General features: G+C 43.6%; 1 protein-coding gene across 5 annotated transcripts in view; it reads right to left on the reverse strand.

Moving 5' to 3' along the window:
- LOC147905923 (poly(A)-specific ribonuclease PARN-like) overlaps positions 1–20209 on the reverse strand; it is a 49876-nt gene that overhangs the window by 12035 nt on the left and 17632 nt on the right. For 3 of the 5 annotated variants that reach the window (XR_015541121.1, XR_015541120.1, XM_087375572.1), the window contains exon 2: positions 19142–19272. Coding sequence is in view for 3 of the 5 variants with exons in the window: in XM_087375572.1 (XP_087231698.1) it covers positions 19142–19272 (131 nt within the window). In the remaining 2 variants the exon portion in view is untranslated. Of the gene's footprint in view, positions 1–18171; positions 18273–18754; positions 18908–19141; positions 19273–20209 lie in introns of those variants that run through there. The other 2 variants (XM_087375587.1, XM_087375595.1) reach the window with 2 other exon arrangements.

Consider the following 20209-nt stretch of genomic DNA (forward strand, 5'->3'; position numbering starts at 1 on the left):
AGCCATATTTTTACTATCTCTGTATACTATAGCTGCGGCTTTCTTGTATACTCTTTTATGCTATATTTCATGCTCGCTCCTGTGTTTTGGGGCAGCAAACTGTGGTTTGCTGTTTCAAGAGAGGGGTATGTCACGGGGGCGTGAAATTCTAGGTACTTTAATGTACTACAAGACCGTGACAACTTTGGTTTTAAAAGTCCAAGCGTGGGCTTAATAATGTGTAATTAAACGCGGCATGGTGCCTAGCACATAAGCGTAATTAATCCCTAGGCCCAAAGGCATTCCAAGGAATTAAAAGAGTGGTTGTTGGGAAATGATGACGTGGCATTTTTAATGGGCCCCCTAGAGGGCCATGTACCTTCAGTGGCCCCCCTAGAGTTCCAGGTGGCTCTAGTGCCTTCTACATGCTCCTTTGCCATTCTTGGACCTTCCTGGGCCTTCTAAACTTCACATGTGTGGTTTTCTCTCTCATCTTCTCCCTTTGTTGAGATTTTGGACTGGTTTTTCAGCCTCCTTCAGCTGAATTCCGTTTTTCTTCATAACTCCTCACCCGTTTAGATTCCTCGACTTCCGTTTGGCCCGATGGCTTCCCCTCTGCCTCCCCTTCGTAGTGATATGCTTTTCCCTCCGTGCGTTTGGTAGAACGGGCAGAGCTGAGCACTTCTTTTGCTGGTCGAATTTGCAAAAGTGGCTTTTTCTGGACCTTTTTTCTTCTACCGCCTCCTGGGCCTCTCCTCTTGCAAAGCTACAGCTTTCTGTTGAATTTCGAGTGGTTTGACGCGCTGGTTGACTGGTTTTTCTCAGTTTTGGAGGACATTCCGGCGATGAAACTTCTCCAAAACCTTCTCAATGCATTCCTCTCTGAAGCACGCTTCTTTTGAGCCCAAGAACTCCCACTTCTTCGTGACAGAAGTGTTTCTTTTCGCATTTTTCAGTGGAATTCTTGCTGGTCGGCTCTTGTAAATGCTCTTTCTTCGTGCCTTTGCACTCCTCTATGGCTGAGAATGCAATTGGGCATTGGCTACTATGTCCTCTTGGCGATTGAGGACTTGGTTCGAGTCTTCAGGGCTTGGTGAGTTGTGATTTTGCTATTGCAATTTCTTTTTGCCATAAGCTATTGGTTGGCCTCGTGTGCCGCGTCTTTCTTGGCTCACAGGTGCCCAGGCAGTGCTATATGAGTCATTCTTTGGTTGGGTACTTTGCTGATTTTATTTTGGAGCTTTGAAAAGCTTTGTGAATGCCATCTGGAAACCACTCAAAGAGAGTGCAGCTGGGGTGCACTGTGTGATTGCATCTGGACAGCCAATGGAATTGCACTCGGAAAAGAGAATGCCTTTGGGTTGAGCCTACGGGTTAAGTGCACTTATGTGATGGTGTTATATGCTTGAAAGCCTTGCGAAGGCTTAGTGAATTGGGGCTGCGTGCTCGATTGCAGGGAAGGTCTCCCAGATGCAACTTGTAATCATTTCACTGTGAAATATAAAGAAATACCGAAAGGGGCGCCACGGTGTTTGGGGCCAATCGGGTGCACTTGTCTATGTCTGTTGAGCAGGGGCATTCTAGCCTCCATCCCTTTTTCAGTGGTTTTGTTTGTGAACAAATGGGTAAATGCCAAATGGTGATCATGCAATGGTTAATGGTTGTGATATATGCTTTGTGAGCTGTAAATAAGTGCTGAAGTGATTAAAGGTTTAGTTCCACTGCCCTCTGAGTGATTAGAGGCCGGTTTCATGTTCTTCAACACCAATCATCCACGTCTAAACTATAGGATTATTATCATCAACAAATGTTATCTCTGTAGCTTCTCATTAACAACTTCGCAATTTACAAATAAAGATTATCATTTTACTCTTCATGAACTCAAGGAGCTCATTATTAACCTGAGCCAAACTCAGCTCATTTACGATAGGCATTCGACTCAACTCATAAGCCACCAAATAATACTTTTCTTTGATATTTCAACTAGTTATCTAACTCTTGCATTAATTCAACCCACCTAGCCTTTCGACCTTTTCCTATTCAGGCTGATTGTGCAACCACTTGATATACAAACAGAATTTCAATCTTACCACTATACCAAAAAAGGGCCTCTATGTTTTCAAAGCATGGGTAATACTGAATAATTTTTTCTTGACTACAAATATTTTTCTAAGCTGGGTCTAGTTTCTTACTTTCAAAAGTGATTGGTCGCTACCTTGGATCAGCACCCACAATTCCATTTTTTGCATTAGTTTCAAGTACAAAAAGTTCATTATGATCAACCACTTTTCATACTAGATTGATTTAATAAGCTGATAGCTTCTTTTAGCTTCCTCAACCCAAGCAAAGGTACTTTCATTTTCCTTCAGCTACTCCATCATAGGTACTGCCAACTTAGTATAATCCTTGACAAATCTCCGGTAACGACGAGAGAGCAAGAGATACGTGCAACTCTTCTAAAGTAGCCGCACTAGGTCACTCTAAATAGCTTTCGTTTTTTTTGAATTCATACGTATTCCTTCTACAGAAACAATATGGCTAGATACTTGACTTTCTTACAAAAGAAATCACAGGACTTAGGCATAAAACTTATGCTACCAAAAAAACATCCAAAGGCTAACTTTGAATGCTCCAAACGCTCTTGCCTGGCCTTATTTACACCTATCGCGCCCCCACGTAGAGCTTGCAAAGGGAAAAAACACCCTACGCATTTGGTGGGAAGGGCCTTGATGTGTGTATGCTCCTCTGCAGCCCGGGCACGGGCTAGGCTAGTTGGGCCGGGAGGCAGCTGGCGGCGCCAAAGGAGAGGCGGGGGACGCAACTGATGCGCATTCTTGAAACAAGGCGGAGCTACCACGCACAGCCCTGCAAGGGCACGAAAGCAGGACAGCCCCTGCTGGGGCTCAAGGCAACAACGCGGGGTGAGGGAGAAGTACGGGGGGTTGAGGAGGGAAGGGGGGGGGCAGCTCACAGGTTCGAGCTAAGCCCCCGCAACCAATACTCTCTTGTCTTACTATGCCTCACCTTTGAGAGGGGGGGGGGGGGGGGGGGGGAGCAGCTCACAGGTTCGAGCTAAGCTCCCGCAACCAATACTCTCTTGTCTTACTATGCCTCACCTTTGAACTGAAAACCATGATATTAACTAAAGGTCTCTTAGACACATTCTTCCATCCGTCCACAACAATGCAAGTTGTCTTCTCAATGTCATCATAAACAACTTGATGAACCTTGAGTTTCATTTTTTCATAATAGTTGTTCTACACATTTTTGAATGGCATGTATGATGGATAGTAAAGCTAGGACCATCTCTTGTCATGGAAGCCATGGCCTTTTCCCAATGGGGGCTTTGCACCATGTTCACAGGATAGCCAATGTCACAAATAGCCTCCAAAATATATTGTTGCACCTATTCCTTGTATTATGATTTAAAAATATGCTTCTAATGTTCATAGGTAAAATCATGATTGTCAATGGGACACATTGCTACCATGTGCACTACTAGTTTGATCCATGCTACTTGGCACAGCAAGACAATTTGAAATAGGGTAGCTCTTGGCACTAATTCTATCCTATGATCAACTACCCTCTCTAGGGGAAACGATCAAGAACATCCTCAAGCAAAATTCAACAAATTCATACAGCAAAACTTGAGCCTTTTAGTTTTTCTTTGCATACAAATGCAAAGAACTTTTACCAACTAAAAATATATCACAAAGAAAAACCTAGACATCGAGTACTCTAACTGTATACAACTCCTTGAAGGTGAATCAACTGTCAATCCTTCTAAAAAATAATAAAGTTATTCAAATAACTCCTCTAAAGGTTATGATGCAATATTTTTTGTCCAAGACCGCATCGGCCACTGTCAAGGTGCATAATTTAAAAATCAAGAGTATCTTTTTCTTTTGGCAAAAAGAGACTTGTGTTAACTATGAAAGACATTTCGAGAGCAAAGCTCAATGTAGAAGTCCGTCATGTGAGGTATGAGAGATAAAACCCAAATAGGGTAAAATCAAGCTCATGTAATAGAGCGAGAATTTAACCAAGGTTGAGACCGATAGTGCCATCTCAATTCTGTGGGGGCTAGCAAGAAGAATGGGAAGCCGCTCCACATTCCTCCTGGTTGAGGCTGCTCCTAAAGACCTCAACCATCCAAATGGCTAACAAATGGCTAGCAAAGTGTGTACCGGGTCCATCCAAATACTAGCCAATGTGTGTGTGGCATGGACTTGGGAATCATCCAAAGCCTCTATAGATCTCGATCTCCAAATATGCCACGCTGATATGAGCGCCAAAATCTCCCACACAGTTATCTAGAGATGCATTTGCATGTCTATACCGAAAGCCAAGAGCCTCGTCCAAAGAACATGACTCAACCAAATGTCGTCAAATTGAAAGAGCCCAAGAAGAGTCATGTCTCTTGTAGAACACCTGAGGCAGTGAAAGAGAGCGCCATGCTATGGGCCCCATGTCATGAAGAAAGGAGAACACATAAAGGTGCTCAATAGTCTAGCAATCCCCTTCCAACTATTTGCAAACCCATAGGCAATGGTGAATAGATTCATCAGCACAGAGAGGCAAGGAGAACATGTGAAATCTGCCCCAAACCTCGACCTTCCGCTAGTTCACGGTAGAAAGACAAAAGAAAAGAGTGATTTTTATAATTCTCAGGGATTTCCAGAGTCTCTTCCAAAAGGATTTCTAAGATCAAATCTGAAAATTCTTCCAATGAGGAGCTCTGGTGAACTTCCAACCTTTAAGGCCAAGCTGGAACCTCTTGAGATTACTAAACGTGTATCGAATGGAGAGGAGGCTCTTCTCTCGGTGCCCTGCATCAATCCATTCCCACTCCCCGGGGTCCCACTGCAAATACTTTACGGGGACACTTCCATAGAGCCAAAGCCTCCATGAGCCCAAGGAATATGTGACCTAGGTTAGGGCGTAGGCAACCCGACTCCAAAAAACATTGTTCCACGTGACCTACAATGCTGACAAGCTGAAATGCAATATACATAAGAATATTATCCGTAGATCTAGATAACCTGCCCCAACATGAACATCAAAGACCAAGGCATCCCCGTTTGACCCTCATAGTCCCACAACTTGAAGTCGGATCCTTACAAGAACTTGTATTATTGTGCTGAACTCCTTGTCCTAGGCATACTTGCCTTTAAAGGGGTCCAGATATGTCAACAAAAAGTGTAGTGACTAGTATAGCGAAGGCTAGGGGTGACCCGCCAAGGGCATCTGCAACCACATTGTTGAATGCACCTAATGGTGATATGAAAGTTGGCCAGAGATTCTAACTAGCGTGCTTGTCGAGCATTCATGACTCACTGAGTAAAGATATACTTCAGCGAGTAATGATACATTTTTACCACGACATGGCTCCCATGAGATTATGTTTTCATGTGCTGTAAGCATGTCCAATCGCCCGCAACTCTTTATCATACACCAAATACCTAGACGATGTCACAATGTTTATTGGTGTCGAATGTCAAAACTTTGCTTGTTGCATCAAGCTTGCTCCAGTAGCAATAATTTATCACCTCAAATGGATGATTCGGGTCAGTAAGATCCATGATCCATGTCTTGTAAGTGCCTACTCTATTGCTGGATACTATACTATGTTTGTAGTAGCCACGAAAAAGCTGCGCCTACTCTATTGCTGGATACTATACTATGTTTGTAGTAGCCACAAAAAAGCTGTGCTTTTCAATCTCTGATATAACTTGGTAAGATAGAAGTTTGCCAAATTACCGAAAAAAGCATACATCATGAATATTCCTTGAAGTCTTTATCATACACTAAATACCTAGATGATGTCACAATATACCTTTGTAAGACTAGAATAAGTCCAATCATACAAATTTAGAATTTTTTTTTGTTCTAAAGATCAAAAATCTACAAAGAAAATAAAAGAGAAAATGAAAGAGAAGAAAAAAGAGGTAAACAAAAACTTTTATGAAAAGCAAAAGGAAGACATACTTAGCAAGCAAAGCAACACTTATGTCGTCATCAGTGCCCAAGCATAAGCAGCTATACTGGGTTTCTAAAGACCCGCGGAGTCTCTTGGGCAAACCCAGTGCTTGCTAAAATACGTCAAATAAACAAAAGAGAATGAAAACAAGAAATAAAGAAGAAACGAAGCAGGTGACTTAAGCAAAAATAAACAAGCAAGTCAAGAAACAAAAACTTCCAAAAAACTAGAATCTCTCTCTCTCTCTCTCTCTCTCTCTCTCTTATTTAAAACACAAAAAGTTAAAAGGCACTTTACACTTATGTCTCGTTTCTGCAAAGAGGCAAAAATACATTTCTAACTTAGAAAGCACAAGTATACTCAAGCAAACTCTCTTTTGAAACTAAAAGAAAAACGGGCTATTCAGCTCCCCGCTTTTTGTTTTCAGCTTAAGTTCAATCATTCTAAACAAACCTAAGGCCGAAACACCATAGATAAAAGACTTCATATCTAAGAATGTGCGAACTTTTTTCATTATTTTCCTTGGATTATACCTCTTGTGTAATAGTAAAGTGATCAAATTACTACAATGAGTGATAAAAGACTCCTTAGTTGTACAAAGGCGGGAAAATCTATGGAATTGGGAAGAAATGACTCCATATTTTGCCAAATCAGAAATGTTTGAGTCAATGTGAGGCATTTTTATAATGTGTAAACCACTATATTCAGGTTGTTCACGTTTATCGTATATATCAACCTCTAATCCTATGGTAGAATGAGAAAGTCTAAGATCTAAGAAAACACAAGAATCCCCTTTTGAAGTGCAGTTCAGTTCACAAGAGTCACGAGGATAGATTCCTTCTCCAAAAGCTCTAGCGTCTTTGTACATAAAGTCTTGAAAGTTAGGAACATCTGGTACAAATAAATCATCTATAAAACGCCTAACTTGACTAAGCTTATGTAAAATGATAGGGCAGGTATTGATAGAAATAAGACGTTGCATAAACTCAAATTCATAAGTGAAAAGATAAAAGTTTGCTAAAAAGACGGCACAATTAGTGCCCATGGGGATTCCTATAACTTGTTGAAACAAAGAATCACCTATTGTGATGTAAAGATTATCTAAAAGAAAATCTATCCAAGAGCAAACATCTTCTACACTTACTACCTTTGTGTATCTTTTCTTTTTAGAACCTATGTCATGATCTTTATTTTTTAGCCACAAAAAGTCAAAGCATAAGGCTGTTTTCTCAACTTTTAGCACTTTGCATCTATCTTTGTCAAATCTCAGCTTGAAAACTTCAGCCACTAGCTTTTTAATTCTAAACTTCAGGTCTTCCAGCTCAATCTTTGTGTAAAGCGTCGTAAAATCATAGGTTTGAAGGAGAATAGGAGACTCTTTTTCCTGAATGCTTCGAGAGGAATTAAAAAATTTTACAACAGGAATCACTCCTACAGAGTCATTTAAAATCCAGCTTGAGTTCGAGGGGACATCTGCCTCTTTTAATAAGTCCCTCCAAAGTTCATGGACACTAGGCAACATGGCTTTGAAGCAGTAGCTTAGCCATTTAGAGATATTCGTCAAAGTAGTCTCACAAGCAGCTGCAATAAATCTTGGCTTTTTTGGAGTTTTGTGAAACTTCCAAGCAGCACAAAGAAAAGGTATGCTTGGATTGCAAACAAACCCAGAAGACTTACAAAAACTCTGATGTTTTGAGATCAAATCTTTTTGAGAAACTAAGGCGGGGGCGTAAGTTTTGGCAGACGAGTTCACTTCTCTCAAAAGACATTCTAAGTAAAACTTTTTGCAAATAAAAACAAAGTTATTGGAACATTTGTCCACATAAGAAATGACAAAATTCCTATGGAATTTTCGAAGAAGAGTTTCATCTTCTTTCGAAAGATGGTTACTTTTCTTTGAGCAAATAACCGAAGGGACTTCTTCTAGTTTCAAAGTAACTTTCTTCAAAATCTTCCCCTTCCATTCTGATAAGATATTTTTAACTCCTAAACATTCTTCTAATTGCAAAACAAACTTTGAGATTCCCTTATCGATAGCTTTTAAAAGGCAAGACTCTTTAAAAGAGTACAATCGAAATTTTGTGCCTTTCATGAAAAGGTCTCTTAGGTTACTAGAAAGCAAAATTGAGGTATCAGTTGTGACTACATGTCCTAAATCAGCATCAATAAAGCTTTGGAATCTCTTACTTTTACAACAACAAGGTTCTTTAAGGATAGAAGATTTTGAATGCTCTGAAAGCCTTTTACCTATCTCTCCATAGTTGAAAGCCTTTTGTCCTAAAGTTTTTACATACTTCCAAGCTACTACTGGATGCTTCCAAATTCTTCTCACAAAACGAGGGAGAGAATCCATTACTTCAGGAGACTTCAAAATGGAGTTTAAGCCTATCTTGTCAAGTGAGGGAGAAGTAAAAATACAAATCAAGAGTTCCTTATTTAGATAGACTTCTTTGCTTTGAAATGAAGCTTTTACTTTTAAGAAGCGATCCAACGAAGTTTTAAGTTGTATATAATGGAGCTTATTTAGATTCAAATCCTCAAAAGAGAAGTTTTCCAAGGTGTATTGAAGTTTAAAAAGAACTTTGACCTAGATGATGTCACAATGTTTATTGGTGTCGAATGTCAAAACTTTGCTTGTTGCATCAAGCTTGCTCCAGTAGCAATCTCGGAAGCATCATTTATCACCTCAAATGGATGATTCGGGTCAATAAGAGCCACGATCCACGTCTTGTAAGTGCCTACTCTACTGCTGGATACTATACTATGTTTGTAGTAGCCACAAAAAAGCTGTGCTTTTCAATCTCTGATATAACTTGGTAAGACAGAAGTCTGCCAAATTACCGAAAAAAGCATACATCATGAATATTCCTTGAAGTCAGCTAGTTGCGGATTATCACGATCGTCTTGGGATTTACTATCATGCCTCCAAAGAAATAACATGTCCCAAATGCTCCAGGATGGTGCGAAAAAATTAAGTCTTTTCAACATTGATGTAGAGCAAATTCTTCTCTAAAAACATTAAATTCCTGTCAGAGATGTTGGTTGTGTTCAATCAAGGATCTCTTGAAAACCAGAATGTCATTTAATAGATCATTAAAAACTTATCCAGCCATGGCTGAAAGATGTCGTTCATTAATGTCATCAATGTGGCCAGGGCATTAATAAACCCACAAGGCATGACTAAACAATCATAGTATCTGTATTTTGTGCAAAAGATCACTCATTCAAGGGCTCGCAGGTGGGGAGGTGACAAGTCTAATCCAACACCCCCAATCTGACCCACTGTGGGCCACAGTCTGTCACATGAACCCCTTATGTCAGGTGCATAGTGACACATCTGACTGGCTCAGACCGAGGACCTCTGTCCAGAGAAGGGAAGAACAGCAGCGGAACGAGGCCATTCAAAGCCCAAGAGCAGGGCAACACAGTTGCCATACAGGGGCCCTTCAGTCCGAGCAGATCTGGTCAGACCAGGGCAGTCAACCGACCAGCCAGGTCGGCCTAACCTGGTCAGTCAACTGTCTGACCCAGTCAGGCCAGATCAAGGCTATATAAGGTGCCTCAGCCCCCCATTTCAGTCACACAGTTTCGGGGCCAGTTCTCTTGTAGAGAAGGGGTAGGGACAGATTTGGAGAAAGGGGGATAGAGGAGCAGAAGGGAGAGACAGAGAGAGGGGAAGAGGGAGGGAAAAGGGTAGGAGAGAGAGAATGAAGTAGGACAGAGAGGGAGAGATTGAGACGGAGTGGGGAAGAGAGAGAGAGAGAGTGAGCGAGCGTAGGCAGGAAGGAGGAAGGGAGAGTAGATGGAATTAGATGTCACATCAAAAAGTACATAGTAGGGGGTGGATGGAGACTTATATAGTCCCTCCACATTCCCCCCCTAAAAGGCCTCTAACTTGGCCTCTTTTTCCCCTTCATTACAGCCATCCCTTAACATAGAATTTTTCCCTCAAAATTTCATATGCGGGCTGTTAAATAGGTGCAGCAAACAGCAAATAATAATCAGTCCGGTAGGAGATAGGGGTTGTCCTGGACAATGCTCTCTGGCTGCCATGAGTTCTCATCCTCAGGGAGTCCTTGCCACTTGATAAGATACTCGGTGTACTCTTTGTTTTGGAGTACATGATCCCTGAAACCCATGATGCACTCCAGAACATAGAGTATGTGGCCCTCCTCATCCATAGGTGGTAGCTCAGGAAGAACTTGGGCATGCTGTCCAACATGTGCCTTCAGCAAGGACACATGGAAAACATTATGAATCCTGGAGGTCCTAGGTAGCTCCAACTCATACACCACCTCGCCAACTTTGCGGATGATCCTGTAGGGACCGTAATACTTGTGAGCAAGCTTCATGTTGGTGTTACCCTTCAGCGAGGCATAACGGTTCTTATGGAGGCGTAAGTGCACATAATCCCCTTCTTCAAAAGACAGATACCTCCTACGTTCATCCGCATACTTCTTCTCCTTGGCTTGGGCATCTTGCATTTTCTTTTTAGCCAATTGCAGAAAGGCATCCATACTCTCCAAGTCATTTCTTGCTTGCTGATTTTTCACAGCCATGTCTACAACTATGGCATACCCACTCTGTAACCATACATAGCCTCGAATGGGCTCATGCCAATAGAGATGTGCTTGGTACTGTTGTAACAAAATTCAGCAAGTGCCAACCACTTATCCCAAGACTTCTATGTGTCATGACAGAAATGCCTATAATACTCCTCCAGCCATTTGTTCACCCTTTCTGACTGTCCATCCGTCTCAGGGTGGTAAGCAGTGCTAGGTGTAAGAGAAGTACCCACTGCTGTAAATAATTCCTGCCAAAAGTGACGCATAAATTTCTGTCTCGCTGACAATCTCCTGAGGGCAACCATGATGCTTAAATACATGCTCACTGAACTGTCAAGCAGCCTGTGATGCTGAATAACGGTCTTAGTGGGTATGAAATGGGCCTGCTTTGACATTCTGTCAACCACCACAAAAATGCTATCCCATCCCCGCTCTATGGAAGGCAACCCTGTGATGAAATCCATAGCAATGTGAGTCCATTTGCCTTCTGGAATAGGTAATGGCTGCAAGAAACCCGCGGGTAACCGGCTGTCCACTTTATTTTGCTGGCAGGGCAAACATTCATTGACAAATTTAACTACATCCCGCCACAAGCCATCCCAAATAAAGCTCTGTTTGAACTTTTCATATGTCTTAGTAATACCAGCATGTCCTGCCATAGGAGATGAATGCATTTCCTGTAAGACCAGCAGTCGGTACTTTGAATCTGGCACCAAATAAATTCTGTCCTTGCACCACAACAGCACCACAACAGCCCATTATGCAGCTTAAATTCAGCATGCCCCTGGCTCGATGGCCTCTGTAACTCCACAAATATGGAAGTTGCCTTAGAATCCTGCATGTATTCTTCCTGAATACCATGAATCCACTCCTGGTAGATGGTAGAAATGGCAAACAAACTGCAAGCCCACATATGGGATAAGGCATCTGCAACCACGTTTTCTTTCCCTTTCCTGTACTCGATGTCGAAATCATAAGATTGAACCTTAGCCAGCCATCTCTTCTGCTTCATTGACAAGTTCGGCTGCGTAAGGAAGTACCTGAGTGTCCTATGATCTGTCTTAACCTTGATTTTGCTACCATACCGGTAGTGGTGCCATTTTTAGAAAGCATGGATGGAGGATAGCCAACATTTCCTGATCATACACATGATAATCTAGTTCCTTGGCATCCAATTTCCTGCTTTCAAAAGCAATTACCCCGTGTTCCTATCTTAGCATAGCCCCTAATCCTTTGCCACTGGCATCTACCTCTACAATGAAAGTACGTGAAAAATCAGGGCATACCAACACAGGAGCATGAGTGAGGGCAAATTTCAGGTCTTCAAAGCTGCGCTATGCATCTGTAGACCACATAAAAGCATCCTTCTTCAAAAGGTCTGTCAGAAGGGGCTGCCCTCTTGGCAAACTTGCGAATAAAGCGCCTGTAGAAGGAAGCAAGACCTAGGAATCCCCTCAACTGAGTAGGGTTGTGTGGCTGCGGCCAATCCTCAATGCATTTCACCTTTGCAGGATCCACTCAAATGCCAGAGCTCAAATCTGATGATAGCCGGAGCTCAAATCAATGTTAGTGGAAAACTGAGCACTCTTGAGTTCATCCAACAGGTCATCTATCCTGGGAAATGGAAACCTGTTTTTTATGGTGACCTTATTCAAGTCTCTATAGTCAATGCACAGACGGTAAGAACCATCCTTCTTTTTCACCAGGAGTACAGGGGATGCAAAAGGAGAAGTGCTATGAGTGATGAAACTCTTCTGAAGTAAGTCCCTCACTTGAGTTGCCACTTCTTCCCATTCTACCTTAGAGAGTCGGTATGGGGCCTTATTGATTGGCTTACTGCTAGGTTCCAAGACTATGGCATGATCTACATCTCTTCTCAGAGGCAACTGTGATGGCAAATCAGCAAACACATCTGCAAACTCTGAGAGCAATCTCTGCATATCACAATCATCAACACGGGGAGTGCCACCCTCTTTAGTTACTTACACATTTAATGCATATACGGCGCTGCCCCTCTTGAGCTCTCTGGCCAACTGCCTTGCTGAAATGACCTGCAATTTAGGAGCTGTAATACCATGCAATGTAACTGATCCATCCTTGTGGACAAAGCTGAGTGTTAAGGCATTAAAATCCATGCTGATTTTTCCCAATGATTGCAACCAATCACAGCCCAAGACAACATCTATTGGGCCCATGTCAATTGCCAAGAGATCACCTGCAAATGTATAGTCATCAGAGAACTTAATCCTTGCATCTTGGCAACAAGATCTGCTGATCATATGTTGTCCATTGGCCACTTCTACTCTCAGCCCATGGTCTCAGTAGCAATCAGTCCAACCCTCTGTAAGGTCTTGTAGTTAACAAAATTGTGGGTGCTACCACTGTCCACATGCACAATCCTCCCATTAATCATCCCTGTTAATCTGATAGTATCAGCACTTTTGGCACCCATCAAGGCATGCATGGAAATAGTATAAAGTGTTGGCTGAGCATCCCAATAAACCTCACCCTCGTTCACGGGAGCATTACCACTTGCATCTTCACGTGCATAAAAAGGTACCGCATCCTAATGCTCCACAGAAAAGAGTGTTGGCCTACAGCCTCTCATGCCACCAGTGGGCAGAATATCATACAAATGCGAAGCATGAGTGTCATGCGCAGTCGCACCACCAGGATCAAAAGGCAAGTCGGTGCCCTTCGTGGCTCTAGTGTCAAAAGCCTCATCTGCATCATGTGTATTTGCCATCTCATCCTGAGACGTATCCAAAGAACCTGGGGCATCAAACAATTCCTCGTCATCTGAGAGGTTAATGATCATGCTAAGTTTGGCAGCACCATTGTTGCGCATCTTGCACACATTCCTATGCTCAGGAGTCCATTTCTCGCCACATTTAAAACTTTCTGCTGTCCATTATTGCCCATGTATGCTGTTTTATGTCAACCTGCTCATTTCCAGCAATAGGCTTGCCTCCAGGCTTGGCATCAGGATACTTGTAAGGCCTGGCATACGGCATCTTACTACCCGAGATAGTAGGAAAGCGAGGAAATGGTGCTGCTGCAAATTTCTTGTCAGTCCACTCAACAAACTTACCCCATAGCATGCGAGCTGCCCATGGCATTTCTGTGCTTGCCAGCATATTTAGGCTCGAATACTTCTGCAAGCTGAGCTGCCCTCTCAATTGTTTGAGGGTTATGTGCCTTCACATCTGCAGTGAGAGAAGAACTTAACCCATGGATGAAATGCAACAGCTTTCCCTTTACACATACATCGTGCACAAACAGGGAAAGCCTCCAAAAGCGTTGCAAGTACTCTTGGACCGTACCGGTCTCTGACAAGGCATAAAATTCAGCCAAGTATTGATCCAATACAAGTGGAGATACAAATGTAGTGACCATCAATTCTTTGAAACCCCTCCAAGTGGTTGGTTTCTGAGGCGAATCCCTCAAGCGGAAATAGTCTTCCAGCTTCGTGAGCCACTCCTCCAACTCATTGGGAGTGCGAGTGTCCCCTTTAAATTTATGCACTGTGAGTTTGTCCTTCATATCCTTGGCTGCATAATTCTTGTGTGTGTGACCTCCAAAAGTGCAGGCATCATCACGCTTGAGGTTCACATAATCGGAGAAGGACATCTCAAGTTTGATGGCCTCAGGTAGGGCCCTGTAAGAACGCAAAGAATCTGCCAACATGTCATCAAAAGTGGCTTGTTGCCCACCACCAACCCCCTACTGCGTAGAAGCTGCTACCATCTGATGCACTGGCTGTGTCTGGCTATATGTGCTCGCTGGCGGAGCGATAGGTGCATGAACTCTGGGCTGGGTCTCTCTACCAAATGCATCTCTTCGAAATGATGGCATACCAAAGGGCTGAGAAGAGGACTGACCTCTCTCCCAAGGGTGTGAGCTGCCATATAAACCCAAGCCAACTCCAGGCATACTCGCTGGTGTGGTGAAAGGAGCACTAGCCGGAGAACACCAACGCCTCGGCCCAAAAGAGACGGCTCAGCCTGTATAGATGCAGAAATCTAAGAGCCAAAAGATGGCCTGACATCCTACAAGAAGGTACTCTGTGGCATAGAAAATGCATCATCTATGTCCAGATAATCCCCAAGCTGGGGTACATGCAATGGTCCAGAAGACTGATGCTCATAGGCACGACAGGCATCTGCCATAAAACCCCTGCGTGGAGCAGACAAAACATCCTGACTGTTTGAATGGTCCCCTTACTAGGGTGCGGGCTGCTTACCCTTATCCTGCATAGCAATGGCAGATGTGATCTGCTGACCAATCTGATGTCCCATTTGGACAAGAGCCGTATCATGCATAGTCATGGCTGTGGTAAGCTGCTGGCTGAACTCCTGTCCTATCTCGTGGAAAGCACCCTAGAGCATCGAGGAAAGAGCATCCAGAAACTATGTCTGTGCTGCTTGCACTTCTCGGGATGCAGGAGAGAGGCTGAGTGAAAGGAACCTCTGCACCACCAATGGATGCAACCACTGTGGCAGGCACTTGCTCATACTGAGCAGCCTCATCAGAGTCATGCGATATATCACGAGGAACCGCTTCGGTGCCATGGTGACAGGCCCTGGAGAGAGGAGCTCGAATGTAGGCAAGGAGAAATGGATAACAAAAGCCCTGCTGTAATGAGCCCCTGAGATAGTGCGTGGAAAACACGAAAATGTCAATGGAGAGGCTCAGAAGAACGGTCGTCGAAGAAGCTTCAAAACGGAGCCAAAATGGCTCCAAACGAGCTCTGAAAGGCCCCTAAAAAGAGGCTGAAAGTGAACTATTTACCCTCTTTTTTTTCTTTTCTTTTTTTGTTGGGAGGGGGTACCTAAGTCACCTAGGACAGTTAGTACAGCAATAATCTAAGACTTCTAAGGCAATTAGGACTGTTGGTTAGTCTAACCTAACCAACCCATGAGGTACTCGATCCTAGTAAATTTGACCCAACCTAACCAGACCAAACTAATTAAACCTAAACAAGGTAACTTAACCCACTAACTAGCTAGACCTAACCAAACCTAAACTAACCTAACCAACTAGCAAATCCCACTAACCCACTATAGTCAGGAACCTTAGAGGCTAAGGTTGTAGGTGGGTGTGGACGGCGGCGCACGAGCGTAGACTGGCGCGAAATGGGTGGCGAGGCATGTAGACGGGCGGGGGGTGGCACGACGGCGACGCAAGAAGCAGCAACGGGCTACGTAGGGCTTGGACGAAGGGCTAACGGCAATAGCGACGGCTGGACATGCGAAGGGTTGGAGAGGAGCGGGAGACGCAGGTTGGAGAGGAGAGACGATAGGATCCGGAGATTGAAGGTCTCCAGACGGGATTGAAGGCGTCCGATTGGGTTGGGTTTGAAGTAGTAAAGGGGAAGCGTCAATTTCCCAAACACATGCTGCTTGCAGGCGACGGTCTACACTCGACGGTCTTGCAGGATGTGTTGGGCTGCATGAGGCGCGACGAACGATTCAGGTTAAGCAAGCATTTGTCGTTGACATTGGAGTTGAGATTGAGCACCACTTATTGAGTTCGTCTTGTCAGGCAGCTGGTCTAGGATAGGCTGAGCAATTTGCTGTAGGAAGGGAAGAGCATCAATGACTGTTCTGCTCCCTGCTTGTCTGCTTGCTCCTATGTCATTTATCCCCCACAATCGTGAACCTTGATAGTCGATCAGACTTTGCGTTGGACGTCAGACTCTCACGTTGGTCTACACGATGGATACGACTCCTAACTCTTGCGTTGGTCTACTTTTGGAGTCCGGAATGAAAGTGAATGGGAAAAACAATGGTGCTAGGGTCGGAGCTCTGATACCAATGTAGAGAAGGGATAGGGACAGATTTGGAGAAAGGGGGATAGAGGAGCAGAAGGGAGAGAGAGAGAGAGAGAGGGGAAGAGGGAGGGAAAAGGGTAGGAGAGAGAGAATGAAGTAGGAAAGAGAGGGAGAGATTGAGAGGGAGTAGGGAAGAGAGAGAGAGAGAGAGAGTGAGTGACCGTAGGCAGGAAGGAGGAAGGGAGAGTAGATGGGATTAGATGTCACATCAAAAAGTACATAGTGGGTGGATGGAAACTTTTATATTCCCTCCACATTCCCCCCCTAAAGGGCCTCTAACTTGGCCTCTTTTTCCCCTTCATTACATCTCTCTAGTTTCTCCCAGCATGCAGTTCCAACTCCCACTCCTGGCCATTTCACCTGCAGTTCAGAGCAGGCATCCATTCAATTGTTATCAATTCCAGGCTGCAGCAGTAGCAGTTCATGGCCTGCAGCTAGACGCAGCAGATCCAGTGTACCCAGGAGCCATACCAATTGGCACACATGTACAGACAGTTGTTATGGCACCTTTGGCCAGCATTTATAATACATAACTAAGCATGTTACAGTATTTAGGAAGATCTTCGATAGCCATTGTGATTGAGGTCTGTTGCACACATTCATGTACACACATTCAGTATACTTCCGCACATCACAGTAGATGGTCTCGCATGCCACATTGGAGTCCCAAGCATGGCATGGCAGTAAGTCCCCGCATGTTAGACAGTCACTTGACAATGGAGATGCTCCATCAGCCTCATGGAGAAGCTCTCAGGGACAATGAAGGTATCCTCGATCTAGGGTCAGCACCTGCTCCTCGATCTATGGTCAGCTCCTGCTCCTCCAAATACTAGCAAACCACCCTGGAACACAGGTACCATCCATGCAGCACCACATGTCCCACACACCAACATCCCAGCTTCGTCGTGCACTCCAAGTACCATCAATAAGTTCATTCACAAAGACAACACTTCGTCAACTCCGCACATGCCAGGACAACAATCATCCATCTTACAGATGATCATCCAGCTGTCCCCCTCAAAAACTGAGAACAACCTTGATCCTGCAAAGCATCTTGCTTCGTGATGTTTCCAACCCAACTATGTGCCGCACCATCTGCAATCAGGTCCATGAAACCTTGTGCAAGGAAATCCTTGTCATGCTCCACAAAGATCCCCACAGGCAGGAATACCTCCAATTGTCACCAAAGAGATTCCACTGACACAATCATCCTCCTCTGATCCTCCAGATCCCCAGTCTCCACCTAAAAGGCTTTGACAAATCACCACCTGGTCCTTCTAGCATCATGCCGGTAGGCCAACCTAGAGAGCAGCCTCCTCACCTTCATTGGTTAGCAACTTGAACTTACCAAAATCTTTGTCACCAACCCTAGGGCAAGCACCGAAAGCCTCCGCAATGAGAAAGAGCTTTCTGTCTGTATGGAAGGCTTTCTCCCTCCAATCTTCAACCATGCATTCCTCTACAAACGACCATCCAAAGCAATCTACTTAATAAAATAAATTGAGAAAACATACGCTGGGAATTCAGCCCAATGTTGCCATTGCAACAAGCCAGGTACACCCATAAGTACCATCATCTTCAGCATCCATGTGTAACTCTGTAAGCATGCCCCCCCTCGTAAACTCTAGCTCATCATGCTTCACCTCTGAATGAGCACCTCCATCTCTGCCAGTGGTACTGGACTTGTCCTAAGATCCAATACTGAGCCACCTGCCATCTCCACCATGGTCAAGGTCTGTGCACCACTCCTTGATGTCTGCCATGAACACCGTCACGCTTGGGTCTACAGACCCTATCTTGGTGAGAGTCATTACCAAGAAAAGTTTCTCCATTGCCAGATTCTGTCTTTGATTGGTCCTCCTCCTTTGCTTGGTCAGCACTCTTCTTCTTGCACTCCTTTGCAAAATGTCCAAGCCTGCAATAGAAGCACTTCTTCTTGCTTAGCCCATCAAAAGATATACCTATCTAAGACTAGAATATGTCCAATCATACAAATTTAGATTTTTTGTTGTTCTAAAGACCAAAAATTAGCTGTTGGGGCTTCTGCACCCGCGTAAGATAAATTGATGTAGTTGAACAGCTGATCACCAGTGGGCGAAAATTCAAGAATTTGCATGTCCGCTAAGGTGATAGAAAAATATACCTTTGTAAGACTAGAATATGTCCAATCATACAAATTTAGATTTTTTGTTGTTCTAAAGACCAAAAATTAGCTGTTGGGGCTTCCCCGCGCAGGATAAATCGATGTAGTTGAACAGCTTTTTAAGAGTCCCTATCATCTTTTTAATCCCTAGCACCCTTCTTTTAATGGGCCTTACCTTTGATGGGCTTCTACCCCATCAAAAGAGCCCCTATCATTTTTTTAATCCCTAGGACCCTTCTTTTAATGGGCCTTACCTTTGCCAAACTTGCCCTTGTCCATAAAGACGCATTGTCAGTGTCGTTCCCTTCATATAGATTCATTTGCACTTCCTCCATTCAAAAAATAAGTCCATGCTGCTTTGCACTTTTGCACGTGGCAATCCCACGGTCCCAAGAAAATTATGACTCCTTCACATAAACCCAAGGTTGACCAAGCTTACTACCCTACTACCGCTTCAGTTACAAGTTTCAGCACTGAAATTACAGAAACATATAAATGAAAAACTGTGAAGCAGGTTTTCCACAAAAAAAGAATCCTTATAAAATTCACATTCTTTAGTTCCCAGATCTGATGAAAACTGCTCATCAGTTCAGCAACAAGAGTCCCCAGGTCACATCCAAATGCCTATGTTCAGTGTTTACCATCTTGAAAGCACAAGTTGAAGTTGAACCCATGTGATGCCAGAAACTCCAAAGACGAAGCCTCGCAGGAAAAGGTAGACGTAGGTAGGTCAAGTGAGAGTTCGTCTCGAGGAAAAAGGTAAAAATTGTACCTTTAACATAAAGAGAGCACTTTTTAGAAGCAGATAAAACTGCGAATTTTCCACACACACAAACAAATGTCATGAACAGTTGCCAACCTCTCCATATGCATTATGATACGTGTCACCTCCAAACAGAGAGATTGTGTCATCCACAAAATACAATTCAAAACTTTACAGTTTGCCTCAAGCCATCTAAATGATAACATCTATGCCTGGACTATCTTTGATATTCCTGAAACCCAACTGTCAGTAAAGCATATCAGTGAACAGCTTAGTTAAAACTTTACACAGCAACAAAATATCTGTATATGCACTCCATCAGAGTCCATATCAAAAGCAGCAGACCCTATGGTCTTCCATTGTAGGATGCTTACAAGCTTCTTCAAACCTCACAAGTGCCAAAAAGTAGGTTGCAGATACAACTATTCCAAACACACAGCAGCATGCACCACTGCATTATACTAGTTTCCTTTGACAGAACCATAGGAAGGTCATCTTCTTTTCCATTGAGTTGGAACTCCGCATCACAAGAGGAATCCATCTTTCTAAGTATACATATAAGGCGTCACAGAAAATGCATTAAGATCAAGGCTTTTGAAAAGCAAGTCATGCACCCCCTTTGTAACAGGGAGATAGACTGACTCACTCTCTCTGCTGCTCAATACTAACTGAACTGAATAATGCTGCACTCAAACACAAGTGATGCTGTGGATTTGAGTGTGAGAATCAGAGGGAGAGAATATAGCGGGAAATGAATTATAGACAATGTCTAGACCAGAGGGCTAAATACAACTGTAAATAAACAAGTATTGTAACAAAAGAGAGAACTAAAGACTGCTGTACCTGACTGAACCGGATGAGGACTAACTGAATGAGGGCTGGAAGGGACTGCTGGGCTGCTGCAGACTCTCCTGCCTTGATCCTGATCCTTGGAGCTGCTGCTGCT

This window comes from Dipteris shenzhenensis, chromosome 1 (genome assembly GCF_047967505.1).
Source record: "Dipteris shenzhenensis isolate YYH24624 ecotype China chromosome 1, Dip_SZ_1.0, whole genome shotgun sequence".
NCBI classification, from domain to species: domain Eukaryota; kingdom Viridiplantae; phylum Streptophyta; class Polypodiopsida; order Gleicheniales; family Dipteridaceae; genus Dipteris; species Dipteris shenzhenensis.